The 22,509-nt window shown below is 41.1% G+C and overlaps 2 protein-coding genes across 2 annotated transcripts; both read left to right on the top strand.

The window, feature by feature from the left end:
* The first annotated feature begins 9,635 nt into the window (after positions 1–9,635).
* Positions 9,636–10,948, top strand: LOC124269461 (neuronal acetylcholine receptor subunit alpha-6-like). Its single transcript, XM_046704464.1, has one exon. The coding sequence runs from the start codon at positions 9,718–9,720 to the stop codon at positions 10,945–10,947; it is 1,230 nt and encodes a 409-aa protein (XP_046560420.1). The 5' UTR covers positions 9,636–9,717; the 3' UTR covers position 10,948.
* A 1,479-nt stretch (positions 10,949–12,427) lies between these two features.
* Positions 12,428–13,673, top strand: LOC124269448 (neuronal acetylcholine receptor subunit alpha-7-like). Its single transcript, XM_046704451.1, has 2 exons — positions 12,428–12,844; positions 12,892–13,673. The coding sequence occupies exons 1-2, from the start codon at positions 12,442–12,444 to the stop codon at positions 13,671–13,673; spliced, it is 1,185 nt and encodes a 394-aa protein (XP_046560407.1). The 5' UTR covers positions 12,428–12,441.
* The last annotated feature ends 8,836 nt before the right edge of the window (positions 13,674–22,509 follow it).

The raw sequence follows: 22,509 nt of genomic DNA, 5'->3' as shown, positions 1-22,509 counted from the left end.
GTGTTTCTTGTCTACACTTTGTCGACTCCTGCCGCCTCCCGCGGGTATAGGGTTGTGTTGTGACATCATAGTGTCACCTTGGCGTCTGGATAGATCGTCTTATAGAGGTACAGAGTAAAGGATTCCCATACACCTCGACGACGTGAAAGTGCCAGTCCGTGACGGCTAGAGTCCAGTTTTATAACGGTAGCGTGAAGGGAATCAAGACTCTGGTCCAAGGGACATAACTCTATTTCGCTTACACTGACAACACAAGTGAAATAATTCACTCAGATACATACTATAAAAATTATGACTATTATTTTTTCGGGTTATGTTCATATCATTAATCAAAATTACTGAAGAAGTAAAACAATGTGTAATTTCGAACGCACTACTGTCGAGATACATGCAATCAAAACTTACTTGCTTTAGAGTGGCGCGTCCTGATTAATTCCTAATAATTTCCCTTCTTTAATTTAAGTTGATAACGCCACATATTAATGTTATGTTTTATATTCACGTTTTATGCATCATAGTCTTCTCCGTTTAAACACATTATGACGTAAATATAACGCACGTTACAAATTACACCCACACAAAGAGAGAAAGAGAGAGAGTTCACCCAGGTAAATATGTACACGCTTCGGACGCATGTTTGCGCAACTCAGGCATACATACACTCACAGCTCAAATGTATACATACAGAAAATACATACAAACACACAAGTACACACACACGCATACAGAGCTAAACCGTTCATCCATGACCTAGCCATATCACACATCTCAAAGATACACAAGCACACAGTTCAAACACACACATAGATATCTAAACCCCCCCCAAGCGTACACAGCTACGGCACACATGCACGCACACATATATAGCTAAACCCCTCAAGCGTACACAGCTCCGGCACACATGCACGCACACAGATATATAGCTAAACGGCACACTTGCACCGCACACATATATATATATATAGCTAAACCCCTCAAGCGTACACAGCTCCGGCACACATGCACGCACACATATATATAGCTAAACCCCTCAAGCGTACACAGCTCCGGCACACATGCACGCACACATATATATATCTAAACCCCTCAAGCGTACACAGCTCCGGCACACATGCACGCACACATATATATAGCTAGCTAAACCCCTCAAGCGTACACAGATCCGGCACACACTTGCACGCACACATATATATATAAGCGTACACACCCGGCACAAGCACACACATATATAGCTCCCCTCAAGGCACACATAGCCTGGCACACATGCACGCACACATATATATAGCTAAACCCCTCAAGCGTACACAGCTCCGGCACACATGCACGCACACATATATATAGCTAAACCCCTCAAGCGTACACAGCTCCGGCACACATGCACGCACACATATATATAGCTAAACCCCTCAAGCGTACACAGCTCCGGCACACATGCACGCACACATATATATAGCTAAACCCCTCAAGCGTACACAGCTCCGGCACACATGCACGCACACATATATATAGCTAAACCCCTCAAGCGTAAACAGCTCCGGCACACATGCACGCACACATATATATATCTAAACCCCTCAAACGTACACAGCTCCAACACACACACATATAAACATGAACGCGACTTCTCACCCACCAGATACGCACAAATATATCTAAACCCCACAATCGTACACAGCTCAACCACACACGCACACACTCTCTCTCACACACACTCACAAAATTAGCTTAGTTTGTCCCACACAGCGCAACTACAAACATGCAACTTTATATACACACCGACCGCACACACATACCATCAGCTCTGCCATACAAACACGTAGCTGAACCGTGTACACACATGCTGATGATGTAATTGATAATGTTTGTCGCATGACTGCCACTGTCAGCTATCAGTAGAAGCCTCGTCAACAGTGAGACGGTCATCTGGAGAATGACACGGTGCAACAGGAAGGATGCCTTACACCTATGGTCGTTGCCATGGCTTCTGTGATAATTGTGTATTTAGCAATACACCTCTACGTTCATGAAGTTGTGTTGTTGACTTTGATTTCCAAGACGATGATGAGATAATCAAATCAATGCCACTAAAATGCTGTCTCTAATGGTGTCTAGCGCAAGCTGCCTTTTGGATAATATTTATGTTTTGTGGATTTTGTGAACGTTTAAATTGTGTCAGTAACAACTCTGCGTGCCTCATCAGATTTTTATAGAACACATGATATGTTTTCCCAAATAGGTCTACCGGGGAAGGCAACAACCCGAAGATGGAAGGTATATACACAAAGAACTTAATTAGGCACCACCTGTATTTTTGCAGTGATAGGTTTTCAACACGTACATGAAACTTCTCGCGGTGACCACGATGGAAAAACATTTGTTTTTCCGACCCGTACGATCCTTTTACTCATAATAATGACTGGAATCCATGTTGATGTTATAAAGATAATTGCTCATTTTTTTAAAAAGCCACTGATTTTCATAAAAAAAGACGTCTGTACAAGTATGGCCCTGCAATGTTTAAAGTTGAATTTATTGTTGAATGTGAACATTCAAAATGCTATTTTGCGTCTTACACGATCCAAGGTCAATACCGAGTGTAACCTCTATGTAACTGTATGACAGCCATCACTCTCCTCCTCATACCCCCTGTCAGCCTCCTGATCCTCTGCAGGGGCAGTCTACGCCATTCCTCGTGTAAAGCAGCTTCCAACTGGGCCAGGTTCTGTACAGGAGGGTCCCTCTGTTGAACACGACGACCAATCATGTCCCAGATATGCTCCAAAGGGTTAAGGTGAGGTGAGGTGAAATTGGGTTTAACGTCGTGCTTGAGAATATTTCGCTCATATGACGACGTGCATGTGTGTGTATGTGTATGTGCGGCTGCTTGTACTAGCCCTGACTAGCTGGTTTTATAGTGCTAGCCGACTGAGATACCATGCCGCAGTGGAGCATGAATACCCCACTCAGACACATTAAACTGACTCCGAGCCGACCAGTCCTTGTTGTACCCATTAATGCCGAGCGCCAGGCAGACCCCAACAAGTACCATATTTTATGGTATGACGCGGTCGGGGATCGAACCCACGACCTTCCGCTCTCGGGGCGGACGCTCTAACCACTACACCACGGAGGCGGTCCCAAAGGGTTAAGATCGGGGTTCAGTCAATCGTGAGATATGTCAGGGGGTGCTGAACTAAGTTCTTTGCGTATATATATCGGTGGCTACACCACCAAAGGTACTGGTTCAACATATACCACATGCACGACGTGTACTTGGTAGAGCAACATATATAAACCACTCTTTTGACCGACACCAGTTGTTTCTCGTCACTGCTGTACCAGCATCAATGGAAGACTGAAAGAAGTTATATTCTTCACGTCAACCGTGTCTTCATTGTTGAATGTAGCAGTTCCTTAAACGTAATGGAAAATTAAAGTACCGTGTTACTGGTACGTCGTCACCATTGCTATGGGCCACTATATATCACACCCGCACCCGTTAAACGAACAACTGTAATCCAATCTAATCTAATTTAATCATTTGGTATAGGGCTGAAGGTTCCAGGTTGACTGTGCACTGGCGCTTACACATATTCATAGTATGTTGATGACGTTTCGGATAACTTGATGTTGTCTGGAAGAGCATTCCACATAGATGCTGCTGCGCATCTGAAACTGCGTTCACCCATAGCTGTTTTACAGTGAGGCTTTCGGAGAAGGTTCTTGTCTTGGGAACGCAGTGTCCGGCTTGGTGTGTGGGTCTGAACAAGGGCTTGAGATAAGAAGGAGCAGAGTCTGTCTTGACAGATGCGGAAAGTGTGGAATAAGATGTTGAACTTGATTCTGCTGGGGACTGGTATCCAGTGGACTTGTATGAGAACAGGACAGCTGTAGTTTGGAGGAGCTGAAGTTTATGAAGGAGTGTTGAGGATATAACGGGGAGTTAGAATATTCTAGTCTTGAGATGACCAGAGATTGAGCTAGCATTTTAGTTGAATATTGAGAAAGGTATCTGTGGCGTTTTCCAATCTGGTGGAGGTGGAAATGATCTGTTATGCAAACTGCTGCTCCTCGATTCATTATTGTCATGTTGGAGTCAGAAACAACGTCCAGATTCCCTACTTTTTTGCACGATGTTACTGGTGTATCTCCAATTCAGCATGTGATTTTAGAATCGGGTATCTTCTGTGCTTGTTGATGGGATCCAACAAGAAGAATATCAGTTTTCTCCTCGTTCAATTTTGAAAAGTTAATTTTCATCCGGCTGCAAACGTTATCAATGCATTTTCCAACTGCATGGGGCAAAACTGTATTTTGAGAGTTTCAGATGCTATCAACGTGTTCTGATCTGGATGATCTGTTATCGAATTTTCTATAGTTTAGAGTTTTATACTTTTGTATAATATATATATGTGGAGCTGGCTGTTGCTTCTTATCGCATATAACATCTCAAGTTATCAGAAGACCAGCATTGTATGTGATCATCATATACCCTACCTTGGCCTATGGTTACAAGTCTGATTACCGTTGCTGAGAGGTGAATATTACTGAGAGGTGTCTTTATTGCTATACACACTGCTCTTATATTACACTGAAACTGAATTCATACTGCCATAGTCATACCTTTGAATTAATACCCGTGAAAGTCCGGGTTAGATTTGATCTTCAGTAACCCATGCTTTTCGTAAGAGGCGACTAACAGGATCGGATGGTCAGGCTCGCTGCCTTGGTTGACACATGTCATCGGTTCCCATTTGCGTAGATCGATGTTCATGCTGTTGACCACTGGATTGTCAGGTCCAGACTCAATTATTTACAGACTGCTGCCATATAGCTGGAATATTGCTGAGTGCGGCGTAAAACAAAACTCACTCACTCACTCACCTTAGTATTGATTTGTGGACTTAGTCAATCTTAGAATACAATTAGGAGATAAACGTACTGTGTTTGGAAATTAGATGAATGTTAGACCGAATTGACAGTCTCTAAATTTCATTTGAAGCCGAACGCGTAGCATTCTACCATAACCGATTTAACATCGAACTACCTCGTCCTGCTGAAGACACTGTGTAATCGGGCATGGGACGAGAGGCGAATTGAACTCGTCTGTGAAGGGAGTGGTAGGTTCCGTTCGTATTTTTTTTAAAATTGCAACATAAAAAAATATTCTGTCCAAAGAAAACAAACTACTGTTTATTCAATGCAATAATGTAACACCTAAGAACTTGGTTTTTATAATCGTAACTCCACAAGACCGAAACCAGCCTATTGTTTTGTGTGCCGTGTTACTGTACCCCCCTGGCCACACGATAATGGAATCGTCTGACCAGTTACGCAACAGTTTGAAATGGCGGACGAGCCAGTGTTTACATTTTGCGAAAGGTTGAAATTCGAAGTGACAGTGGACAATACTTGACTGACTGTCGAACCTGAACCCTGCAGAATCGAAGAATAGATCCTTTTCTGATCGACCTACGACCTGTAACTCTTCAAAGACTGTTGATTTTTATGACGTGCGAGTGTCGATCATGATTTCACGTACGTGCCTCCATCCCGGCATGCGACGAAAGAGTGACAGTGCTGCTTTGTGTACATGCGACTAACTTGGGATTCCTTGGAACATTGTTCTCATCATTTGGGACTAGATTGTGGCCAAGCTTTTCAAAGTGTACGAACATAGCAGTGACAGCCTTGCGGGAAGGTGGCAGAGAGCGGAATTCTCATTGTTCAATTTTTGACATTTTGAACGATGCAACTGGACATGATGGAGTATGAGTGGCAAATTTTGTGTTTCGCCTGGCCGTTATCTTGCGAATTTCCCATTCTAAACGGAAACAAATATACCATTTACCAGGTAGGTAAATGTTTACGAACGTTTTGCCGCACAAATAGGGATGTATTTTTACAAGGTTTTCTGATTTCTATGTTAGATGTTGTTGTTTATGTTTGGGGCTGTGTATTGTAATTGAGTTTGAATATTTTTATAATAGAAGGTAATAATTATGATAGTGAGGTTCCCTAATAATTGTGGAGGATAAATCGTATAATTGTATTTTTCGAGTTTTAATAAATGTTTCATCAGCATTTCCATCACGTCTGTTGTGTTGATATAAGTCATGTTGGTGGTCAAGCTGAAGTAGTGCGGCAGTGTTGTATACGTGCGCAGTGAAGCGCCGTGAAATCAGACGTATTTTCAATCCGAATTGATACCGTCTGATTTTATGGATTGACTAATCAAATTCGAGCATTTCACGTAGCCATGGTAGAATACACTGTTTAGCTGGCCGAATGTCTTGATTACAATAATTTATATTATATAATGTGTGAAACCAACACTCAGTATGGTGTGTTAGATATTGCCGTAAGTCAGGACATATCGTTTCTGAGTGTAGAAAGCTCGCTTTGAAAAACTTCGGCTTTTAATGACATTTCATCAATAGTAAGGAGGTAGGTAGAACAGTCATCAAAGTCTGTTGTTGTGAGAGAGGAGTACATACAAGTCGTAAGCAAAGGTTTTGTGTCAGCTATATGCGATAGCTCGAATGTTAAAGCCTACTACCGTTTATGTTTGGATGCTCTCCAAACGTATATTGCCACTTTCTGAGGCGTCAGCAGTCCATTCTGACGTATGGTTGAAGAGTTTATCTGGTCTTACATGAGTGCACTTCTCCGTTTTGAGAATTTGCAGACTGACTTGGTGTATGGGTTGTTTATGGTGTGGTTTGTAAAGAACCTCTCCATCTTGTGACAGGTGACATCTTGGACCTGCTTATAGAGCATGATTTGGCAAGGGGAAATGTGTGGATGATCCTGTTGTTTGCTTTGCAATTACGAAAGAGCTGAAAATCTTGGAAAGAAAAGTCCAAGTATTTTTCCTTCGTGTGCTGTTAATCGTGTTAAGGTAAGACACATTTCTTCCGAGATTGATACAAGTTACAATTGGGCTGACCCTTTAATGGATCATTCTCTTCAACTGTCTGAATTGTCGAGGGAAGGTACTGAAAATTCCGACAATTTGGCAGTTGGCAGGGAGCAGTTGGTTAAGTTGCAGGGAGAAGACCGAGACCTTAATTTTCATACCAAGCACTCTCGTCAAAAGAAGCTGTCAGGGTTCCAGTGTGCTATAGCCTCAAGGATAGCGTTTTGATGAGGAAATGGCGGTCGCCGGATGTACCCGCTGATAATGAATGGAGTATTCTATGCATCAGAACCTTTTCCAAATTTTGGTGTATATTTTTCAAAAGTATTGACGTTACAAAGTTGTGTCGCTTTTTGACGGCCTGTTTTTGCCGAAACGTCGTCAGTATCACTGACTTTCTTATCAATAACATATGACCCATGGGCCTTGCACGTAATAGTTGACCAGGGATTGACAAAACCTCTCACACTCTATCACAACGACTTAGATTTCTGTCCTGAGACTTCTTCTTGTCCTGTTGATTCCTCTTGTCCTGGGAGTCTTTTCAATTATCCTTATCAACTTCAAAAGCTTTCCAATGCCAAGTCCGAAACGACGAAACATAGTCCAACAAGATAATTGCAGATCTGTCACTCAGCCACTGCTCCATCTAGAGCTTTTAAAAGTCTCTAATAGTATGGCAAAAGACGAGGTCAAAAGAACTGAAACCTAAGGCAGCAAACGACAACAAATGGATGACTTCATGTCATGTCTCTACGGATGCCATTTCTAAATATTTTATGTACGCTTCCTTTTACATTCTCCCTACCAGGGGAACGCAAAGTAATCGGAGTGTGGAAGCATGGCATGTTCTTACTAATCACGTATAACAAGTATATTTTACCATAACACTTTGGTAACGTTAAAATGATAGAAATATTCAATTACACTGAAATGATAAATATCCCATTCGTGTAAGAATAATGATGAAAAGTGCAATATAACTTTCTATGTTAATCTAATCTGTTTTCATTTACGTTCGTTGAAGCGTTAAGGTGTGGAACCAGAAGATGTTTATTCCGACTGCTTTTGTCTACCATGACTGACACAGTCAAGATAGGCATAGGTGGAGTAGCTGTGCTCCTCAGACCTGCATAAAATCGTTCGCTGTGAACAAAACTTCCAATACCTCTTGACGGAGCAATTTGTGGGAACGGATGTTCAACGGAGGACCAGGTGAAGGGTTGGTCTGGACGAAACAGTAAATGATGCCATATTCTGTTTTGGAATTTATGGCAAGGGATTACCCATTTGAATGTTTAGTGGTCCTCAATTATTAAATAGCTACCTGGATACAGCTTGGGTAAATAGTTTGGTAGCAAAAACAACGAAGAAAATATGTAACTATTAACCAAAACACAAAGATGACAATTACTGGATTCAGATCAACAGTTTCAAGGAATTTATGCTTAAAGCGAACATATCTGTGTCGATTTCACATTGAAAGTAAAGAATTGTCCCTGATTATCTGGCAACGCACTTTGGGAAAGGGAGTGTGACATTTACCGACACAGTCGTGTGTTATGCCATTGTTCACCGTTAACAATACAAAACCTTGGAACCACCAATACATCATACATGAATTGCTATTTATTGCGCATTTCGAAATAAAATCATATAAATGTAATGGTCAGTCATGTCAACACAACGTTTGGTTGCCTTGGTGATTTATGCTATTTGCTTCCTTTTATTAAAACCATTTCCCCGACACTTCGTTGTGTTCACATAGTAAGTGCGTGAGTTGGCCTTTACGCCGCTTTTAGCAATATTCCAGCAATATCACGGCGGAGACACCAGAAATTGGCTTCACACGCTGTACCCATGTGTGGGAATCGGTGTTCACATAGCCATTCATGGTTTGAAACTAAATCCCTACTAAACCCCATTGTAGGCCAGATGTCATTTTGACAGCTGGACATTTTGCTGTCAATATGCAGTATTAGTAAATCAATGTAAAATGAAAATACAATCGTTATAGTGCATGTCATAATATGTATATGCAATTATCATTTTCGCCGTGAAATGTTCATGGTCTAATGTATAGCTTTAGGGTAGAACATGACCAGTACCACATAGTTCTAAGAAGTGATAAGTGTATCATATGCATGATGGAGTCTTCGTGCCCCCACAGTAGGATTTGCCAGGGTCGGAGTTGCAGTGATACAGACAGATACGCATGTACACTACGTAAAACAATATTCGCTCCATAAATGAGGCCTGCTCTCTGGCCAACAGTAGGTACAGTATCTGACCGGAATTGGACAAACGGTTCTATACTATACAACAGTCAGAGTATGATGTGATCGATGCTAACTATGTAATACAATACAATGGTTTATTGACGGAGTTCTCCCTTTGTCCCGGGATAAAATGTCTGTTGGTTTCCAACTCCCCCTGGACGCTTATACAACAGTTATAACAATATAGACATTATGCGTTCCACAAATACAATAGATCAATGCCATAAATTCAATTTCATGAGACAAAGCGGCGCGCGTAGATGATGAGGTTCCATTAGAAATTGAATATTGGTATAATTGTCAACATCGCAAAAGCCAAAGGGTTTAATCGACGTATTGAACCTCCATGGCCAATGAATAGTTTGGCTATCAGTCCTGTTAGTTCAATCATCATCCAAAATGTTCTCACGTATGTGATGGTTCTCCAACGCCTACATGCTACCAAACAGGAAATGTAGAAATTATTTAATGAAACTCTGAGCGTCAGTGCCTCATTGCATTCAAAGGGGACGTGAGAAGATGAAGTTCCTGTATGTGTTTGTGCTGTTGGCCCTGTGTAGATCTGCAGCAGGCAGTATTAAGGGGATGAAGAGACTGTACAGCGACATGTTTGGAAACTACAGCAGAAAACTCAGACCATTGTATAACCAGAGTCAACACGTTGACGTTCACAGCAGATTCAACTTGGTGACCATAACAGAAGTAGACCAGGTCAGACAGATCCTCCACAGCAACGTGTGGATGAATCTAACATGGTGGGACGAGTTTCTCACCTGGAATCCTGAGGATTATAGCGGCATAAAGTCTATACACCCGCCACTGACTGACATTTGGAGACCGAAACTCATCGTACCAGTGTCTGTTGAGGATCGGGATGTCTTCAAAGACGAGACAGCCTCTATTACAGTTAACAGCGACGGCAGAGTAACTTGGTTTCCTGGGGCAAACTTTGTTACTGATTGCAAGTTAGATCTGACTTTATTTCCATTTGATGTTCAGACATGCCAGTTCCGATTTCTTCCCACCAGCTATAATTCTAATGAACTGAAGATGGTTTCATCGCTGATTAGCGCAAACACCCAATCATACACAGAAAATGGAGAATGGAGTATTTCAGCTTCCAGAGCATACACTACTGAAAGAACCTTCGTAGATTCCACCTTCTCTTTCCTTTACGTGGACATTGACCTTGAAAGGCGACCGATGTTCTTTGTCCTCAATGTGATACTACCTGTAGTGGTGCTTTCATTTCTCAACATATTTGTCTTCTCACTTCCGTGTGACTGTGGCGAGAAGGTTTCGTATGCCATCACGTGCCTTCTCTCTCTGACTGTATTCATGAGCATCGTGAGTGGACTACTTCCAAAATCGTCCGACAACATTCCAATGGTCACCGTGTATCTAACGTGTCTCCTTGGAATCAGCGTTCTGTCAGTGGTCGCCACCATCTTCATCGTTATGAAAGATCCTGCGAAGGTCAACAAGAAAAAAACACAGTCGCCATTGTTTGTGATACCGCGATTTTGTTTGTTACGATTTCTAGGAAGTAGACGCAAGGTTATGGACGAGGTTCAGTTGGATTGTAAAACCAATGGTTGGGCTGGCAATGGGAATCCAACTGGAAAAGTTCTGGAAGGTCAGGGTATTTCTGGTGGGTACTGTGTAACTGCTGACTCTCTGTGTATGGTTATATTCACGGTTCTTTGGATGGTTGTGTCTGTGGGATTCCTCATCCAGATAACACAATAAAGGAATCTTCTCATGACATTCTGTCAATATGGTCAAGTCTCAAACTATCTGCAACTGTTTAATTAACATTCAAGAATATCCTGGTGGATCATCATATACGAAACAAAGCTGTTGATTGTTGAAATTATTTCTCGATTTGAAAACATAACAGCAATGAAAAGTTACCATGCACACTTTGAACATTGGATATTCAGATCATACGAAGATGGTAGAACAGCATGTTCAATGCCCATGAAATGCGTCCTAATGCGGGTCAGGGGTGTATCGACGACGCCTTGTGTCTATCAAATGGGCATGGACGCCTGTGGAAGGGCTTACATTATTTTATGCAATCCACGAACTTTATCTTGCTGTTTCGGTATGGTGTAAACAGCTCTTCATTTCATCCCTCACATGCTCTATAGGGGTGCGATCCGGAACATTACCAGGCCAAGACAGTACTTAAACATTGTGCGGTTAACGAAAAGCAGTAGTAACCATATCCCAGTAAGGACAGGCATTATATGGTTTGAATGTCAAAAATGTGTCATAAAATTGAAGAAATATAATTATTACTGGTCCTACAGAGTGGATCACTCTAGTCCACACCACGTGTGAAGACACGTCGAAGTCCGTCACTACAGGAAATGTTAAATACGGACACTTCTGTAGAAACAACGTCAAACCACAAACGAGGTTGACGGTCATGATTTCGGCACAACTTTTGTCAATTATCTCAATGACGGTGCGTCAGGAAAGGTCGTATGGCGGACGACCTGGTCGTAACCCGTAACGACGTAGTTGTTTCTGACTATGTTCCGGTACATACGACGAAGTCCTAGGATGCACTGAGTAGTGGTCACTGCAGTCTGGAACCTTGGCCGGAGATGGGCAAGTGAATTGTCTGTATGGTGGAAGCATCGTAGCCGACGGTAGACGTTGCTAGGCTCAGAATTGCAGTGATACAGATAGAAACGCCCGTGCATCACTCAAACAACATTCGCTCCAAAAATGATGTTTTCTATCCGGCCAACAGTAAGTATGGTATGTGACCGGAATTGGACAGCCGGTTCAATACTCCAACAATCGGAGTATAATGTGATCGATACTAACTATGTAAATACAATACAATGGTTTATTGACAGAGTACCCCTTTGTCTTGAGATGTTTGTCCGTTCCCAACTCCCTTAGGATGGTTGTCCAATAGCAACAATAATTAAGAAATACTGTGTTTCACAATGTCCGATAGATTAATCCAATTTCATGAGAAACAGGATTGTGCGTGAATGATGCAGTTTCATTGAATATTGGTCTCATTGTCAAAATAGCTGAGAGACAAAGGCGAAAGCGTTTAATAAACATATTGAAGTTCGATGGCCATTGAATAGTTGGGATATCTGTCCTGTTTGTCCAATCATATACCGTGACCATACAAATTGTTCTCACTCGTAATGTAGATAGCATTTAATCAACAACTGGGGATCAGTGCCTCATTGCATTCAAAGGGCACGAAGGATGATGAAGTTCCTGTATGTGCTGCTGCTGTCGGCCCTGTGTAGATCTGCAGCAGGCAGTATTGAGGGGATGAAGCGACTGTACAGCGACCTGTTTGGAAACTACAGCACTAAAATCAGACCAGTGTACAACCAGAGTCAACATGTTGACGTTCACAGCCAATTCAACTTGGTGGCCATAACAGAAGTAGACCAGGTCAGACAGATTCTCCAAAGCTTCGTGTGGATGAATTTAACATGGCAGGATGAGTTTCTCACCTGGAAATCTGAGGATTATAGCGGCATAAAGTCTATACACCCCCCACTGACTGACATGTGGAGGCCGAAACTCGTCGTACCAGTATCTGTTGAGGATCGGGATGTCTTCAAAGACGAGACATCCTCTATTACAGTTAACAGCGATGGTACAGTAACGTGGTTTCCTGGGGCAAACTTTGCAACTGACTGCAAGTTTATCTGACTTTATTTCCATTTGATGTTCAGACATGCCAGTTCCGATTTCTACCTGTCAGCTATAATTCAAATGAGCTGAAGATGGTTTCATCGCTGGTCAGCGCAAACACCCAATCGTCCACAGAAAACGGAGAATGGATTCTTACAGCTTCCAGAGCATACACTACTGAAAGAACTTTCGTAGATTCCACCTTCTCTTTCCTTTACGTTGACATTGATCTTGAAAGGCGACCGATGTTCTTTGTCCTCAATGTAATACTACCTGTGGTGGTGCTTTCATTTCTCAACATATTCGTCTTCTCACTTCCGTGTGATTGTGGCGAGAAGGTTTCGTATGCCATCACGTGCCTTCTCTCTCTGACTGTATTCATGAGCATCGTGAGTGGACTACTTCCTAAATCATCCGACAACATTCCAAAGGTCACCGTGTATCTAACGTGTCTCCTCGGTGTCAGCGTTCTGTCTGTGGTCGCCACCATCCTCATCATCATGAAAGATCCTGCGAAGGCCAGCAAGAAAATCCCACAGTCGACATTGTTTGTGATTCCCCGATTTTGCTCCATACCATTTCCAGGAAGTAGACGCAGGGTTATGGACCAGGTTCAGCTGGATTCTAAAACCGATGGTTCGGCTGGCAATGGGAATCCAACTGGAAAGGTTTCGGAAGACCTAAGTAGCTTTGGTGGGTACTGTGTAACTTCTGACTCTCTGTGTATGGTTATGTTCATGACTCTATGGATGGTTGTGTCTGTGGGATTCCTCGTCCAGATAGCAAAATAAAAGCATAATAAACGAAGCTGTTCATTGTTAAAATTCTAGCGATTTAAAAATATAACAGCAATGAAAAGTTACCATGCACACTTTGATCAGTGGATATTGAGATCATACGAAGATACAATGTCCATGAAATACGTCCTAATGCAGGGCAGGGGTCAAGCAACAATGTCACAACTTTTGGGTATGCCCACCGTGAGCAACATAAAGAGCAGTCGTACATCGACTAGGCATAGTGTCTATGAAATGGGCATGGAAGCCTGAGGAAGGGCTTACTATATTTTATGCGATCAACGAACGTTATCGTGCGGATTTGGTATGGTGTAAACATAGCTACATTTCATCCCTCAAATTGCTCTATAGTGATGAATCCGGAACATTTGCAGGCCAAGACAATACTTAAGTATTGTTGACGAAAAACAATAGTAACTATATCCGTGTCAGGACAGGCATAATCCGGTTGGAATGTCAAAAATAACAGTGAAAAACTAGAATTGCTACTGGTCAGAAAATCGGATCACTCTAGTCCACACCACGTCAACATCCGTCATTACGAGAAATGTTCAATGCGTAGAAACGACGCCCACCACAATAGAGGTTGGCGGTTATGATTTCAGCGCAATTTTCTCAATGACATTGCGTCAGGATAGGTCGTATGCTGTACGACGGGGTCGTAACCCGTAATGACGTAAGTGGTTCCTTAAGTGTTGCGGTTGATACCCCGAAGTCCTAAGATTGTCTGAGTAGTGGTCACTGTAGTGTTGAACCCTTGCCGGAGATGGACCACCTGTATTCATCTCTCTTCGAGTTGTGACTCGTGGACGTCCTACACGTAGGCGACCGGCAACGTCGTTATTGTATTGTAAACGTCTCCACAGTGACAGAGCCACTATGTGGTTCATTACCAGTGTAGCATTTAGAATGATCAAACATGAATCAATTCACCTTCTTTAAACGACATCAGTTTTAGACATTCATGAGCTCCACGCAATTTACGGAGATGCATACGCACAAGTGTGTTTTAGACTTGCCCATTCCCAAATGTAAATGTAAGATTCATTTCACTCATTACTGTATATATGTGAACACGTAGTTTCAATGTATTAAACTGGAATAAAGCAACTGTGAATTATTTGATGTCATGCTATTTTTAATGCAAAAAGATAATAAGATTATTTGCGTTATTTTTCGTATTCTTTGTTTAACTTTTGACAGGATAATATCGAAATATGTATGATTTGACACTAGGCATCTTTGAAGAGATGTGGTTTCAAAAGTAAATTCACAAATTCAGTATCGGGTGTGTCCATCATTGGCGTTGATGCAGGCTTGACACCTACGAGGCATAGACGACTTTAAGCGACTCAAGAAAGCTTTGGAAATGTTGTTCTATGTCTGAACCAACGCTTGTCACAATTCAGGTAACGTCAATAGTTGATTCTGAGCTTGACGTAAACGTCGCTCCATTTCGGGTCAGCCGAATGTGGCTGTCCTGCTGACGTGATATCCCGCGTGGACGGCCGTTCCGAGGCAAATCTCTCGTGTTCCCTTTATTTTGAAAATATCTCTATAGTGATGAGGTCATGTTTCGTTGGACACTAAACTGTTTGTCCACTTCATTTTGGGCCAGTCCAGTCTCCAGCACACCCACGGCGCGGAGACGCCGATTTCTGTAAGCCGCGGCATGACTTACGCGCAGTTTAGGTTGACATTAACGTGTTCTCCCCAACACTCAGAGGCAAGAGAATAATCAACGGCTATTCAATTTGTAATATCAGGTGTGGGATGTTCAGGAGTCAAAAAGAATGCAAAAAGTGAGTAATTTCATTGTGCAGAAAGTACGTGTCCCGTCTGATGCGTGACGTAAAATTTCATGCAAAGTGCCTTGCTGCGTGTATATTTAGGGTCATTTTCATAGTTTTAAATAGTTTTCAAATACCATTTATGCAATTTTATGTTATGCACTGTTACTTTTTCCCATCAGTATATATTCTATATGTAGTAATTCCAGATAGGCATCTTCTCACCATATCTGTGTAAATAACTAATACATCATGTTTTTACACATAGTACGAGATGCCAAAATAGAGAAACATGCATATGTATTGGAAGGTGATGACAAACCCTCTGGCACATTCTTTAACCCATACCAGGCTAAGGGTGCTTCAGCTCTTGTGGAAACTAGACCATCTCACTTTTGTATTGTTCGATAAAGTGAAAGGTGAATAGTAATAATAACAGTTACTGATTTCCTTTAGTTCAAGGAGTTACATAAATGTCAATCATCTCGACCTTATCTTCATATTAAGAGTAACGGAAAGATGTAACATATGTTATATTTGGGACTACACTTCCTTACTAACGTACAGATACGTGTGCTTTTGTTGGGGTGAGTCAACAAAAGTACTAGAATCTGTACTTTCATAAGAAAATGTAATCCCAATTACGAGGGGCGGTCCAAAAGTAGTCGGCCTCACCTGGAGGATGATACAAATGCAGTTGTTTTTATGTTGTATTTTTCTACATATTATCTGTCAACCTCAAGCAAATTGCGTTTGCCATGTTCCAGCCTCACGATCCCCATTTTGTTTGACACTTTATCTTGGTACCCCCCAAAAACGCAAAATCTGCAATAAATGCTTCACAAACTTCAGGAAACGAAATATGCAAGAACATTTTGTGTGTTTGAGACAGGCAAAAGTCCACAAGAATCAAAAGTGCATTAAAATGATGCAATTTAAAACTACAATCACTTGTTAAAGTGACTCCCCCCTTGATGTTTACTGAACAAGCTTGTGTTTGGACACACTACCCAACCCCTTTCAGAGGACGTAATCATAAGGACATAATTTATTCTAATGTTTTTACTTATTCATACATGATGCCAAGGTTTGTGTCAGCACTCAATATATTGTAAACAGTGCCAGCTTGAATTTCTGGACACAATTCTTTTGAAAGAATCAAATGGGGGGTGTCCTTTGAAAACAGCCCCGTCTAAACATAAATCAAACAATCCAAATGTTTGAATGTTGATTATGACGGGAAGTCATCCAGTACTATACTGAACATATTTTATATGATATCATCTGATTGCATACCATTATCCAAGAGGTACAAAATGACAGATCGTTTTTCACTTTCTGCAATTATTAAAGAAATATTATACCCAATGTGTTGTGATGACTAATATCTCGTTAACGACATTACCCACATATGTGGAATTTTGGATATGGCTTTGCTAATGATTCCTTCAAAATAAGCTTTTCTAAAATTGGACAATATAGTTAGGCCGACTACTTTTGGGACGCCCCTCGTATTACACACGTGTTCTGAATATCCTTATGAGATAAGTTTGGTTATTTGGAACCAGTGTTGTGTAACCAGTTGAAAGTTATTCAACGAATGTTGTGTAACCAAACTAGGTTGTTTAACAATAGTGACGTCATAATGCCGAACTATTTTTACAATCAGCTGATAGAGCGCAAGCAACCTTTCTGTTGCCATCACGATATTTCAAATTCACATTATCACTCCATTCAAGCAGTTTTTCACCACAAAATGACAACCAAACAAAACATTAGGTTTGTGGATAATTAAAATTCAATTTCTGTGTCCTGGGGATTACTATTATGTTTCAATTGAATATATTGAATAAGTTGTTTACGTCCATCTATAAAGTAGTCGGGACAAAGTTATCTCCCCTTTTGTTTACATCCGGCATGATTTGTCATCATGGATTATGGTCTCGATTTAAATGACTTTGTTACTATTGATGAAAAGGATAGGGGAAGAGTGGTATCAATAATTCAGCCTTTAGGGACCTACAGACTCTACCATGTGAAACTGGTTTCAGGCGAAATTAGGCAAGTACATCGATTTAGATGTATGAAAATAGCCGAGACTGCAAGTAAACCTATGTCTCCATCAATGTCAAAGAGATCAATTTCGTAGGTTGATCTACCCTCTGAAGTGCTCAGAGATTTGAAGAATGATGACATTTTCGATGAGCCATACACTTACAATGTCGTATGACTATTCAAACATTGATACTTATGTCATGGACAACAGAAACGTGAATACAGTTCAAAACTAAAGAAAATGCGACATGAAACGTCTAGGATCGTTCATGGCGAGCAAGAAGGATTTACGTCCTGTTGAAACCATCGCCAAACGTGAACTTTGTGACATTTTACGGTCTTTGGTCATTGGTGTAACTAAAGCTGATGGCACGAAATACGAACCCTCATCTTTGAAGTCGATGATTTCAAGCTTTGACAGACACCTGAAATCAAGGAACTACGGTGCATCGCTGTTCAGTGACGCTGCATTTTTAAGCTGGCTGATGTTATGAAAACAAAACAGGATGTTCTCAAGAGTGACAAAAAAGGTAACGTACCTATGCGTTCAGAAGCCCTGTCTGATGAAAATGTGGCCAGACTGGACAAACTGGACAACTTGGAATGAGCAATCCTGAAGCTATTTTGAATTCACTTTGGTGGTTCATTACTACCCTCTTCGGAATCTGTAGTGTGAAGCTGCACAATGACATGAAGTAAGGTGACGTCTCCTTGAAGACTGACTGGGATGGAACTTAATTTCTTGAATTTCAGGAAACACAGTCCAAAACTTGACAGGGTGATAGTAAAGATGGTGTTTGAAACGTAAGTCCCAAAGCTCGGGCTACTGGTGAACGTTGTCCGATTGCACTGTTTAATTCGTTTTGTAATCCCTGTATGTAACATATGATACATTTGACCACTTTCCAAATGGCATTGTGTAATCACAAAAGAAACATATTGACTTAGTTCATCTCTTGGATTTGATGCGTGTAACAATGCGACAGTCAGTGCCCCTGGAGAAGCAATAACTGATAACATTTAGACTTTCATTAGACACTTCAAATACTTTGGTTTGTATTTTGCTGCATGTAGTATACTCTAAAACTGGCATTTCCTGACATTTACTGATTTCAAGAAATAGCATCCAGTTATTTTAGGGCATATTTTTAAAGGGTATTTTATTTTGATGACCAAACGTCAGTGATGCCACATTCTGTTTTGAAACATACGCCTGCAATACACCACGCAAAAATCACAAGTGGATCGGAAGATAATTTGTAATGACTGAAACCTTTGTATTGTATTTGACGCTGAAAACTTAACACTTATCTTATTATTGATTATTTTTAGGGTTTTTTTCATCATAAGGGATCAACCACTTTCTGTGTTTGATGGTGCTTATTTGATAAATAGGCTTTTGGGTTAAACAGTTTGTTGTCAAGAACAACGGAGAAAAATATATTGTTAGCCAAAACATACACATACACATGCACATACACATATACATACACATACACACATACACACATACACACACACACATACACATATACATACACATATACATACATATACACATACATACACATATACATACACATATAAATACACATACACATATACTTACACATACAATTATACATACATATACACATACACATATACATACACATATACATACACATACACATATACATATACATACATATACACATACACATATACATACATATACACATATACATACACATATACATACACATATACACATACACATACACATACATATACACATACACATATACATACATATACACATATACATACACATATACATACACATGCACATACACATATACATACATATACACATATACATACACATACACATATACATACACATACTGCATCACTACATTGAAACTGAAACACTAACACCTGGAGGGCCAACTCATCCTCCTGTAGAGTTGGATAAAAATAGCTTTTGCAGTTGATCTGCAGTGTCAGTAAATCAATGTGATAGGGTAACGAAGGTAAATGTTGTTTTGGCGCAAATTAAAATATAATGAAATATGTATTTAATATCTTATCATATTCCAGGTTTAATATATGATTTCAGGGTAGTAAGTGACCACTACCACATGGGTGTAAGAGGCGCGTAATGAGCATTGGATGGCTACAGTGTGTGATAGGAATTGGACAGCAGTTTCCATACACAAACAGTCAGAGTATAAATACAATCAAACGATTAATTGACAGAGCTCTCCCTCTGTATTGAGATGAAATGTTTGTCGTTTCCAACTCACTTGAGACGTTTCTACAACAGCAACAGCAACAGCGGTTAACAGATATAATGTTTCACGAAGGAAAATAACATAACTTACCTTATAATTTTTAACAGGCACATTGTTGAAGCTTCAAAACGTATCGAGTATTGATAACTAAGGTAAGGATTATTCTATTCTTTATAACCGTCAGTATTGATGTGTAAACAATGCCCTTAATTAAATTTCGTGAGAAAAGCATTGTGCGTGGATGATGAGGATCCCTTAGTGCTGGAATATCGGTCTAATTGTCAACATAGCCTGCTGAATGACAAAAGCCAAAGCGTTTGGTGGATGTAATGAATTTCGATGGCTATTAAACAGTTTGGCTATATGTCTTGTTTGTCCAATCATCCATCAACTCTGAACAAATTGTTTTCACGTGTGTGGTGGTTCTTCAACGGAAAATGCAGAAAGTATTTAATAAACAGCTGATGATCAGTGCCTCAATTCTACCAAAGCGGACGTGGGAAGATGAAGCTCGTGTATGTGCTGGTGCTGTTGGCATTGTGTAAATCTGCAGCAGGCAGTATTGGGAGGATGAAGAGACTGTACAGCGACATGTTTGGAAACTACAGCACTAAAATCAGACCAGTATAAAACAGGAGTCAACATGATGTAAACAGAAGATTCAACTTGGTGGCCATAACTGACAGACCAGGTCAGACAGATCTTCCATAGCAACGTGATGATGAATCTAACATGGAGGGACGAGTTTCTCACCTGAAAACCTGAGGATTATAGCGGCATAAAGTTTATACACCCTCCACTGACTGACATTTGGAGACCAAAACTCATCGTACCAGTGTCTGTTGAGGATCGAAATAGTCTTCAAAGACGGACATCCTTTGTTACAGTTTAAAGCGATGGTACCGTAACTTGGTTACCTGATACACCGAAAATGGAGAATGGAGTATTTCAGCTTCCAGAGCATACATTACTGAAAGAACCTTCGTAGATTCCGCCTTCTCTTTCCTTTACATGTTCTTTGTCCTCAATGTAATAATACCCGTGGTGCTGCTTTCATTTCTCAACATCTTTGACTTTTCACTTCCCTGTGATTGTGGTGAGAAGGTTTCGTATGACATTACGTGCTCTCTCTCCCTTACTGTATTCATGAGCATCGTGAGTGAACTACTTCCTAAATCATCCGACAACATCCCAATGGTCTCTGTGTATCTAACGTGTCTCCTCGATATCAGCGTTCTGTCAGTGGTCGTCACCATCCTCATCGTCATGAAAGATCCTGCGAAGGCCAACAAGAAAATCCCACAGTCGCCATTGTTTGTGATTCCTCGTTTTTTCTTCTTACCATTTCCAGGAAGTAGACGCAGGGTTATGGACGAGGTTCAGCTGGATTGTAAAACCAGTGGTTCGGCTGGCAGTGGTAATCCAACTGGAAAAGTTCTGAAAGGTCGGAGTAGTTCTGGTGGGTACCGTGTGACTGCTGACACTCTGTGTATGGATATATTCTCGACTCTTTGGATAGTTGTGTCTGTGGGATTCCTCGTCCAGATATCAAAATAAAGGAATTTTCTCGACATTCTGCCAGTATGGTACAATCTTAAACTGTCTATGAAATGGGCATGGAAGCCTGAGGAAGGGCTTACCATATTGTATGCGATCCACGTTATCGTGCTGATTTGGTATGGTGTAAACATAGGTACATTTCGTCCCTCACATGTTCTATAGGGATGAGATCCGGAACATTTGCAGGCAAAGACAATACTTAAATATTGTGAGGTTAACGAAAAGCAATAGTAACCCTAGCCCTGTGAGGACGGGCATTGTCCGGTTGGAATGTCAATGATTACCTTGAAGAAATAGAATTGCAATTGGTCAGAATCGGATCACACTAGTCCACACCACGTCTGAAAACACGTTGACGTTCGTCATTACGGGAAATGTTAAATACGGGCTCTTCTACAGAAACAATGTCCACCACAACCGATGTTGACGGACATGATTTGGGCACAACTTTTGCCAATTTTCTCAATGACGTCGCGTCAGGATAGGTCGTATGCCGGACGACGTGGTCGAAACCCGTAATGACGTAAGTGCTTCCTGGCTGCGTTGCGGTAGATACGCCAGAGTCATAGGGTGGTCTGAGTAGTGGCCACTGAAGTCTGGAACCTTGGCCGGATATGGGACACCCGTATTCATCTTTCTTGGCGTTGTGAAGCGTGGACGTCCTGCACGTGGGCCACCGGCAACGTCATTATTGTTTTGTAAATGTCTGTACAGTGACACAGCCACCTGACGTTAGCACATCTAGTCGTAAGTCGTGGAATGATGTGGTTCATTACCCGTGTAACTATTTGAACGTTCAAACATGAATCAATTCACCTTCGTAAAACGACGGCAGTTTTAGACATTCATGAGCTCCACGCAATGTATAGAGATGTATATGCACAAATATGTTACACTTGCCTATTCCAAATGAAGCACGTGCAAATGTTGGATTCATTTCACTCATTACTGTAGTTACATTTGTATTTATGAACGCGTAAGTTTCAATAGATACTACATACACCGATTCACTACCACCTTGAGGGACAACTCTTCCTCCTGTAGAGTTGGATCAATATAGCTTTTCCTGCTCATCTGCAGTTTCAGTAAATTAACGTGATAGCGCAACTAAAATACACGTTGTTATGGCGCAAAATAAAACATAATGAA

This window comes from Haliotis rubra, unplaced genomic scaffold (assembly GCF_003918875.1).
Source record: "Haliotis rubra isolate DU_JTF1 unplaced genomic scaffold, ASM391887v1 Scf145, whole genome shotgun sequence".
NCBI lineage: Eukaryota > Metazoa > Mollusca > Gastropoda > Lepetellida > Haliotidae > Haliotis > Haliotis rubra.
The sequence above is the reverse complement of the archived record's forward strand: the minus strand, read 5'-3'. Positions and strand labels throughout refer to the sequence as shown.